Source organism: Vicia villosa, unplaced genomic scaffold (assembly GCF_029867415.1).
Source record: "Vicia villosa cultivar HV-30 ecotype Madison, WI unplaced genomic scaffold, Vvil1.0 ctg.003894F_1_1, whole genome shotgun sequence".
NCBI classification, from domain to species: Eukaryota; Viridiplantae; Streptophyta; class Magnoliopsida; order Fabales; family Fabaceae; genus Vicia; species Vicia villosa.
This window is the reverse complement of record NW_026706331.1, coordinates 111,549-122,419: the sequence shown is the minus strand read 5'-3', so window position 1 is coordinate 122,419 and position 10,871 is coordinate 111,549. Positions and strand designations below refer to the sequence as shown.

General features: G+C 44.4%; 1 protein-coding gene across 1 annotated transcript; it reads right to left on the bottom strand.

Annotated features, from left to right (window-relative positions):
- Window positions 1–281: 281 nt before the first annotated feature.
- Window positions 282–728, bottom strand: LOC131641640 (uncharacterized). Its single transcript, XM_058911938.1, has one exon. It carries the CDS (start codon window positions 726–728, stop codon window positions 282–284), a length of 447 nt encoding a protein of 148 aa, XP_058767921.1.
- Between the last annotated feature and the right edge of the window lie 10,143 nt (window positions 729–10,871).

Here is a 10,871-nt window from a genome sequence, read left to right as displayed (position 1 = left end):
AAAGTAATTAAAATACAAAGACGTTGGAAACCAGCGACACGCTGTCCAAGGGGTCAAAACGCATGCACACAGACTCCAAGAAACGGGCACAACAAACAATAACGTTAAAAACTAAGTACTCCTTAATTAAAACGGACGAAAAGCCCGGAAATATGTCCAACTACGGTCACAAAGACCGAGATGGTAATATACTTACAAAATCAAAACGGGGGGCATACCCCCCGGAATAGAAGTACAAAACAAAGGCTCACAGGCCAAACACTTAAACACAGAAAAAACTATCATACACCTTCTTCCATCTGCACCTCCTCGGCTTCCTGAGTCGCTGGCCTATCCCCAAAGTTTGGAGAAACGATGTGGTCCCCTTCCAAGCGATGATACGGTCCAGTACCCGCGGTCACCAATTCCACCCCAGGATTCTTCAACTTAAGCTGGGCCACCGTAGAATTATAGGTGTCCTCGGCAGCAGCGACACAATCTCCCCCCAAGACTCTGATGTACTGGATCAAATCCGCCCGGGTCAAGAGAGCCCTCTCCTCCTCCGTCTCATCCTCAGCAGGAGCCGGAGATCGGCGAAGGGAGACCTCCTTCACCGAGGAAGACAACATCGCTCCATACAGAGTCCGAAAGAGCAAAGTATACTGACCCTGCACGTCCGCAAGAGCATCCTCCTTCGCGGTCAGTCGAGCCTTCACGGTCGCCAGCTCCTCACCCTGCTCCTTCAACATCTGGTCTCGTTCCGCCAGAGCAGACGTATTCACCCTAACATCCTACTCGAGCAGCCTCACCGCTTCCGCAGACAAGGGCGCCGAACGAGCATAAAGGGTAGCCAGCTCGAGCACCCGAACCACAGCTGAAGCATCTTGCACCAAGAATCTTTGTCGAACGGAGGGCTCCAAACCTTCAATATGAAGAGATTCAGCACGAGGAATGGTCAGAGAAGGTCCTCCCTCAAAGAACCGGGGCTAGAGGAAGCATGAAGGGATGGTAAAGATATCGCCGGCCTCCTCCTGAGTCAGATCCACGACCTCAACCCTCTGCCGCTTGGGACGGACCAGTGCATCCGGATCTGGCTGCTGACGAAGAGGGGAAGGAAGCGCCGTGACCGGCCTCAGGGATTCACCCTGGTTAGAAGCCCGCAACGGGGAACCAACAGCAGCTGGAGAGGAAGAGGAAGTGCCCGAGCCCGTCGCCGGAGACCTCTGCACCGCAGCCAACCTAGGGCCAGCACTCTTCTTGACAATCCCCTTGGCCTTGCTCGCCTGTCTGAGCATCCGATCATGACGCGCCCGATCCATTGACTCTGCAAAGAAAAAACACAAGAAAAAACATGAGGATCAGTCCGTCATAAGATCACTACCAAAAACTACAACAACAAAAATGACAAGTTAAAATAATAAAACAAATGGGAGAGGGGCAGATACCCAGATAGGCAAATGCGCCCTCATCAGTCCCACTAGCCAAAAGTTCCTTTATACTGATCACGCCCGGTTCCCTAACGATCTCCCCGTCTTCGTCAACAACGGGCTTCCCCGAACGGTCCACCTTGGCGACCGCAAGAAGGCCCTGCACGAAGTTCTGAAGGAGGGCATAATCCCCCCGAGCATCCTCATCCAAATCCGAAAGTTTGATGATATACTGGTCGGTGCCATACTCAAAGTGATCCCGAGACCAGAAAAACCTAAACTTATGCCTCCGAGCAGTGACTGGCTCCCCAATATCATTAAGTACCGGACGACCATTGACATCCACGGTCGGAACCCTAGCGAAGACACTGTCACGGGCCTCCCGGGACTGAGGACGGATGAGGAAGAAGCGGGGCTTATAGTTTTTCAAGGAATCCGAGTAAGACTTGAAAATCTTCTTAGACTGCTTCAAGGACACTCATCCAAAGCGACCGTCCCTCACTGTGCGTTGCATACAAAATATATAAAAGAACAAAGGTATTGTCGCCCCTATCTTCAGGTTAGAGCAGACCAGCTCGAACGCCCGGATGAAAGCGATCGAATTAGGGTGAAGCTGCGCAGGGGCCACCTCCAGGTGGTTAAAAACAGCCATCTGAAACTCAGTAAAAGGCACGCGGAACCCCATCTCCCGGAAGACCACCTCGTACATTGGGAGCAGAACGGGGGTACATACGTCACAGATACGATCCTCTTCAGCCGGGATAAGAACCGACCACCCGTTCCTGGAGGTATCCCCGGCAGGATCCACGTGACCCCCAATCTCCGTGAAAATATCCGAGTCATCCTCCACAAAATAACTCTCGATATCGAGCGCTTCCTGAACCACCTAGGCTGACAGAGGCACCTCCTGCCGAGCCGAAGGAGTAGAGGACGACGAACCCGATGCTGACGAACGCCCCACTTCGGCCATATTTCACCTGAAACACAGGGGAGAACAGTGAATTCGACAGTTAAATCAAATTCACCCTTCCACCACCGTTCAGAGTGAAAGGGCGCACCAACGCTCCAAGGACCGAACGGCCCGCGACCTTGCCCCTCTCCAGAAAAACAGAATCCGAGCAAAAGGGAGACACGCGCCAAAGTAAAGGGCAAAGACGCACGCTACGTCATAATGACCTATTCTCCTAGAAAAACGCTGAAAACATACCTACGCATAACCAAAACTCCTAGAACTCAGTCAACCAGCTGGAATATGGCCGTAAGCGGAAGCTTCAACCATACGCCGCCGCTAGCAGCGGAGAAATCATCCATCTCCGCCGCCTACCACCAACTTCATCCTATATCTTCGTCAAAATCACTCCTAAAGTTCTACCCTAACCGCATGCAACCAATTTCTAAAAACAAATTAAAGCATAGAAAGCTAAAAACGAAGATAAGAACATACTTACGAGTGAAGATTCTGGCAGAGAAACGGAGAATAGGAAGAAGAACACCACGACAAAGCTCACGGTCGGCGGCGGAGGGAAGAGAACGAAGCGAAAGAATTTGAAAAGTTTGGGAGAAATAACAGACCCTGGTATTTATAGGCTACTGAAGACGTCACGTGCGCCGCACATGGGGCTCTGCGAAACGGCATGCCCATCATTAACCCTAATAGCCTATGAATAGGGTAGCCATCATTTTGCATTAAACGCGACACGACCCCCAACTGACTCTTCAGAAGCAACACGCCTCCTAGCTCCCGGCCTGACCTTTCTTCTCCCCGGAAGATTCAGGCCAATCCTCCTCGGATACATAGGGCACATGTCCCCGGAAGATCCCCCGAATCAAAATTCCTCTAAGTCGTCATTCCCACGAGCAGAAGCAACGACTTGGGGGGCTCCTGTTCTGGACCGGCTCAAACACCCTTATTGGGCCAATCCAGCCTTCGGCCCAAGGCACCCTGGACACGCGCGCGAAAGTCTTCCCCGGCCCGTTCCGGGCAAACACCAAAGACAACCGACCACGAGATAGCCTCGTGCCCGGTAAGCAACCAGCTCATGCGCTACCTAAATCCCCGCCTTAGGAAGAGGAGCCGATGTCGCTGAAAGAGACCCTATAAATAGCCCTCTAACCATAGAGGGCAAGGTAACCTTTTTCTTACCCCAAAATTCTCTCACTTTGTTGTGCCTTGTGGATCACATACTTACTTTGGCATCGGAGTGCCTTGCAGGTACAACCGTTTTTCCCTTTCAACCGCTCCGGATATCAAGCCATCTTTATTGCTGGCCATCTGATCTGCTCGGTAAGATCAGGTACCAACAATAATTCATTCAGCTTGGGTGTCAAGTTGGCGAGAGATATTGTGTCATTTGTAAGTTTGAACTCAACAGGAGGTTTGTGTCTGCTGAAGTACACTTTTGCCTTAATAAAAAACTGAGGAAAAGGCTAATATATGTCTATTTATACAACTTTAGATTCTTTCTAGACCACACAAAATTGTCAGTGAAATCAAAACCCACAAAACTGTCGACAAAATCCTGATCATTAAAAAATATTAAGTCAACACATTACCAAAAATTTCATCATTCAACTAAATTTCCGGTATAAAATGATAGATTTTGAAATTTCCAAAAAAAATTATAACTTACTGGAACTTTTCAACATCATACCAAAAATTTTGTCCGGAAAAATTGTTTTTCTATACAAAAAGTATTTTTGATATTAAGAAAATTCGAGGGGTGCCGAGTTTAATTTCCGGGATTGTAGGTTAAATTCTCGTACTATTGTATCTCAAAAAAACTCAAGGTCTTCCTATATTTTAACCACGTTATTTAAATTTTATAATTTATATTTTATTTCAACTATCCCGTTTGAATTTAATAATTTATACGCACTTGTATTTTTGTAGTTTTATGGTCCCAAAATATTTAAATTATGTAATGAAAATTTCTTTAGCCACCTCCCTATGGGGGTCACCCCCAGCGAAAATCCCAAAATACCCCTGCTTCGGAAATGAACTTCCGAAGCGCTTTTTTTTTAAAAAAAAAATTCCATAATTCGGAAGTTCATCTCCGAAAACACCTCATGGGGGGTGTCTTCGGAGATGAACTTCCGAAAACACCTCATGGGTGAATTCGGAAGTTCATTTCCGAATTATGCAGAAACTGTTTTTTTTTATGTTTTTTCTTAAACAGTCTCGCATTTTAATTTAACGCAAATGCCAAATAAAATAAGCAACAGATAAACTGAAAATACTAATACGATAAATAAAATCCAAATAATATATACAAGCCGAACCAAATAGTAATAGTGTGCGCAATATACAATCCGAAAACAAAAAATAAATAAACCCGACCACTACTGGGTGTGCCTAACCCTCTCACCCTGAGCCCTCTTCTGCCGCCTGTACCCCGCCGCACGGCCCGCATCAGTGACGATCGCCTCCATCACGGCGACTGCATCTGGACCGCCCTGAAGAACGACACCCCGATCCAAGGCGTCCCGCCCAAGCATCTCTATCCGCTGGCAGATCGGCAGGAGATCAATGGCGTGGTCATCCTCGGCCTGCTGGTTCTCCAGGATCTCCTCATGTGCTGGCCTAGGAGCGTCGGGAACGTCGGGTCTCAGTAGAGGATGGGACACCCGGTAGAACCATGTGACGTACCCCTCCTCACTGTGCCAGTCCTGTGTGACCCGAGTGAGACGGTACTCCTGCGGTACCAGATGCTGCTGCCACTCCGCCCATATGGCAGTGAGCTGCACTCGGGTCACTGTGTCGGGAGCAGCCTCAAACGGTGACCTGGGTATCCGCTGCACGAATCCAAACTGACGCATGCACCGCTCTGGGAGATACCGGACCATGATGCTGGTCCCGCATGCCAACCAGCCTGAATATAGAGCAATGCCGTCAAAGGGGACAATCTGAGCGTAGTCGACGAACGGCCTCCAGGTGACGTCGTCGTGCATCGTGCGGTCCAAGTACAGACGGTATGGTCCCACCGCATCGTTCCCCCTCTGGAGATCGTATCTGGCGGCCCTGGGCATGGCGTCCACGTACGCAGGATCGATGTGAAAGCCGTGGGTGCGGGAGAAGTAGGAGATGATCCAGCTCTGAAACAGAAACACGATAATGTATTAAAAATAAATACGAAACATAAATAAATAAATAAATACGATAATGTATTAAAATAAAACGTACCGTAAGCAGTGTGTAGGATCCGACCAACTGCCTCGTCCTCCAGTTGGAGGCCTCATTCAGCTTCTGGTAGAGGTATGCCAGAGTAGCTGCCCCCCAATTCCACTGGTGAACGGTATCCAGGTCCATGAAGTAGCGGAGGTAGGTCACATCGACGTACCTGGCACTCTTGTCCACAAAGCATGCAGCGCCTACCACATGCATGTACCAGCACCGGAGAGCGCAGCCGCGGTGATACTCTGTGAACAGCTCGTTACCCGTGAAGGATAGAAAAACACTTAGAAAGGGGGGGTTTGAATAAGTGTAGCTTTAAAAACTAGACAGATAAAAATAAATTGCACAGTTATTTTTATCCTGGTTCGTTGTTAACTAAACTACTCCAGTCCACCCCCGCAGAGATGATTTACCTCAACTGAGGATTTAATCCACTAATCGCACGGATTACAATGGTTCTCCACTTAGTCAGCAACTAAGTCTTCCAGAGTCTTCTGATCACACACTGATCACTCCAGGAACAACTGCTTAGATACCCTCTAAGACTTTCTAGAGTATACTGATCCACACGATCACTCTAGTTACAACCTGCTTAGATAACCTCTAAGACTTCCTAGAGTATTCTGATCCACACGATCACTCTAGTTCCTTACAACTTAATGTAATCAATTCTAAGAGTATTACAATTGCTTCTTAAAAGCTATAATCACAAACTGTGATATTTCTCTTAACGTTTAAGCTTAATCTCACTAATATATTACAACAGCAATGTAGTGAGCTTAGATGAAGATGAAGATTCTGAGCTTTGAATAGAACAGAGTTTCAGCAAGTTGATATGAGTTGTTTTTGTTCAGGATCGTTAACCTTGCTTCTCATCAGAACTTCATATTTATAGGCGTTGGAGAAGATGACCGTTGAGTGCATTTAATGCTTTGCGTGTTCCGTACAGCATCGCATTTAATGTTATACGCTTTTGTCAACTACCTCGAGCCTTGTTCACGCTGTGTCTACTGACGTTGCCTATAATAGCTTTTAACGTTCCTATTGTCAGTCAGCGTAGCTTGCCACTTGTACTTCCTTCTGATCTGATGTTTGTGAATACAACGTTTGAATATCATCAGAGTCAAACAGCTTGGTGCAAAGCATCTTCTGATCTTCTGACCTTGAAGTGCTTCTGAGCGTGATACCATCAGAACTTCAGTGCTTCTGATCTCATGTTCTTCTGATGCTTCCATAGACCCATGTTCTGATTCTGCTTCGACCATCTTCTGATGTCTTGCCAGACCATGTTCTGATGTTGCATGCTGAACCCTTTGAGACAAAGCTTCTGAGCGCTGAATTATGCATACTCTTTATATATTTCCTGAAAAGGAAATTGCATTGGATTAGAGTACCATATTATCTTAAGCAAAATTCATATTATTGTTATCATCAAAACTAAGATAATTGATCAGAACAAATCTTGTTCTAACAATCTCCCCCTTTTTGATGATGACAAAAACATATATAAATGATATGAATTTGCGATCAGAAAGAGCAGACGGCAAAAGACAAATTACACAGCTATAGCATAAGCATATGAATATGTCTCCCCCTGAGATTAACAATCTCCCCCTGAAATAAATACTCGAAGAACTTTAATAAAAGACTTCCCTGATTATTTCGGTAGAGACGATCACATAAGCTTCTGTCTTCAGAGAATTCATAGCTTCTGACTTCTGCTTCCATTGGACAGCTTCAGAACTAGAATTTCTTTAGATCCCTAGAACACTCACAGCTTCTGATTCCTGCTTCCATCTAGGACAGCTTCAGAACTTGAATTTCTTTGATCTTCAGAACACTCACAGCTTCTGATTCCTGCTTCCATTTAGGACAGCTTCAGAACTTGAATTTCTTTGATCTTCAGAACATTCACAGCTTCTGTTTTCTGCTTCCTTTTAGGACAGCTTCAGAACTTGAGTTTTCTGGATCTTTAGAACATTCACAGCTTCTGATTTCTGCTTCCCTCGGATAGCTTCAGAGCTTGAATTTCTACCAACATCACTTCATGCTAGATTTGTATCAGAACATTGTTGAATGTACCAGAGCATCATCAGAGCATCTCTACATCCTGAAATGTTACAGAACAAAAACTAAACGACAAAAGTCAGCATGAACGAGTCAGAACATAAAATGTATATTAGAACACATGATATGTATCAGAGCCATATAGGCTAAAATAATGTATCAGAGCAAATAGAATTTTGTCAGAGCAAATAGACAAATACGGATCAAATTCTATTATCTGTGCTTCTGATTCATTCTTCTTTCTTGCTTCTGATTTCTGAAGCTTGACAGCACTCAGCTTGCTTCAGTATCCATGAGTTTATTCTTTTTACAGAATAACACTTCTTATGGTTTTGCTTCTTGTGTTTGCTTTGAAGATTCTCTTCACTTCTTTATACCTGCAAAACACTTAAACCATATAGAACTTGCAGTTCTTGTTAGAAAATGTGTGGGAGCTTTACCCAGCAACTGATAGATTAATCAAATCATTTATCATTTATCTTCTCCCCCTTTTTGTCATAACATCAAAAAGAATATTTCAAAAGATTCAGATGAATAAAACGACAAATAAGAATCACTGGAATGTAAAAACAAAGAAACTTTTCATTGATAATCAAAAAAGATTACAAGAGAGGAATGCAGGAAAACAGATGCAACAAGGAAAGAAAACTACAAAGACCAAAGGACTAAGATCCTAGCCTACGCAAAATCCGCGCCAGAACATCATGAATCCCGTCAGTGCTTGTAGCTTGCCTTGCCATGAAGGAGCGAAACTCAGCATTGGCTACTTCTTGCGCGTCCAAACGAGAAGCCAACATAGCTTGATTCTGATGAAGGGCTTCCAAGGTCTCCATCAGAGCTGAGGTTTCACCAGAAGAAGAGGCACCTGAATTTCTGCCAAAAGAGACAGCAATCTCAGCAGGGTGATCTTCTGGGAGATCTTCAGCTTGTGCATCTTCCATTTCCTCATCTGAGTCTGACTCAGAAGTAGCCTTAGCATATTCTGGTTCAGGCAGCTCAGAAGTTCCATCTTCCAACGCTTGAAGAATAGCTGCTAGGTTTGTTGGAGGAGTAGGACCAGCAACTTCAGCAGGATAAACCACTACTGGAAAGACCATGTGAGGTGCTTTGTCAGAGGGGTTCATTCTGAACCAGTTAAACAACCACTGAAAATCTCCAGTCAGCACAGGAAACCATGGTTTCCACACCACGATGTCTCTGCAGAGATTTTCTTCTTCCAACTCATCTGCAGGTATCTTCTTCTCAAGAACACTTCTGTTCCTGATGAGATGGTGATAGCTGCTTTCACCAGCTTCCAACCGAAGACCACGAATACCAGGAGCTTCAGACATGATCCTTCTCTGAGTGTCTGTAGCCCTAACCAGAAAATCCTGACGAAAGGTATCCCAAAGGTTGCTTGTAGCATACTCATCCAGATGTTTAAGGTGAGCAGCACCCAGAATCTCCAACCAGCCATTTACATCAGAATGTAAAAGCTCCAGATATGATTGAGTGGTAGGGGTTGGAGGGTTGACAGTGAACCTGGAGTCGGGAAGAACAACACTATAGGGATTAGGTGTTCTGGTGGGAAAAGGGTGTGAGAGAGATGAAGAAATATCTGATGGATGGGTTGAAGGAGAGGAGATATCAGATGGTGAAGAAGGTGGTTCCGAGAGGATGAATGAGGAGGAAGAGGTGGTGGAGGTCTTTGAAGAGGGAGGTGATTGAGGGGTACCGTCAAGGGGTTGATACATACGTCTAGAGTAATTTCCAGACATCATAGCTTCAAACGGGTTCACTTTGAGAGGGTCATAGGTGATCCTTACTCTTTTTGGTTTGGTTTCTGGTTCAGCAGTTGCCTTTCTCTTTTGTTTCCGATCATTATCTTGATTCCCAGAGCTTGACGATGGATTCATGATGAAGTTGCAGATATTGGAAACTGCTAGGGTTTATGATATGAATGTAAAGAGAGAGAACGAAAAAGAAACTGAATGCTAAGTGAGAGAAATATAAGAGGGAAAAGAAACGTTTGAAGAATATAAAAAGAAAACTGAAAGAGAGTAAATGATGAAAAGCATTTAATGTTACGTGACGTGAGGAGAGATAATAATGACAAAAGACGTGATTTGCACAGTTACCTAAGTAGACGTCCCCTCAACTGCACGCACGCTTGTCCAGGAATAGTGAACACGTGTTTACCATCTGGATAGCCAGTTACAGCTGTTTTGCTTTTAAAGAGATTCTAAATCAACTTAGACAATGAAACGTTAGTAATAACTGAATCACAATTCTAATTGATTTCAATCAGAACTTCTAAAAAAAAATTTCATTTCAGAAGATACCCATACATAAGAACTTCTCATCTTCTCATTCTGGGCTTGTTTCTGAAGACCCATTTTGTACCTATTATATTGAATCCATCTGGTCTAGGAACAAGATCCCAAACATCATTCCTTGTAAACTGATTCAGTTCTTCTTGCATAGCAATTATCCAGTCTGGATCTTCTAGAGCATGATCAACAGAAGTTGGCTCGATCAAAGATACAAGACCTAATTGACAGTCTGCATTGTTCTTAAGGAATGCTCTTGTTCTGATTGGATCATCCTTCTTTCCAAGAATGACATCTTCTGAATGACCAGAGATGAGTCTGGATGATCTTCTGACAGATGGTTCTTCAGAAATGCTTAGATTCTCCAGAGAAGCTGATACTTGATCTTCAGATTCTTTGCTTCTGAGAAGCTCTGCTTCTGATGCGTTGCTTCTTGGCTCAACAACTTCTGATATATCAATATCACAATCTGCAAAATTATCAAACTGCTTTGGTTTTTCAGAACCAAGCTTATCATCAAACCTGATATTGATTGATTCTTCCACAATCAATGTTTCAGTATTGTATACTCTGTAGCCTTTTGAGCGTTCAGAATATCCAAGAAGGAAACATTTTTGTGCTTTGGAATCAAACTTACCAAGATGATCTTTAGTGTTCAGAATAAAGCATACACATCCAAAAGGATGGAAATATGAAATGTTAGGCTTTTTATTCTTCCACAATTCATAAGGAGTCTTATTTAGAATAGGTCTGATAGAGATTCTATTCTGAATATAGCATGCAGTGTTTATTGCTTCTGCCCAGAAATGCTTAGCCATATTGGTTTCATTGATCATGGTTCTGGCCATTTCTTGCAGAGTCCTATTCTTTCGTTCTACAACTCCATTTTGCTGTGGAGTTCTAGGACAAGAGAAATCA

What these genes read in the sequence shown, in the direction of transcription:
- LOC131641640 (XM_058911938.1), bottom strand. Translation starts at nt 728, where the DNA reads ATGTTGAAGGAGCAGGGTGAGGAGCTGGCGACCGTGAAGGCTCGACTG.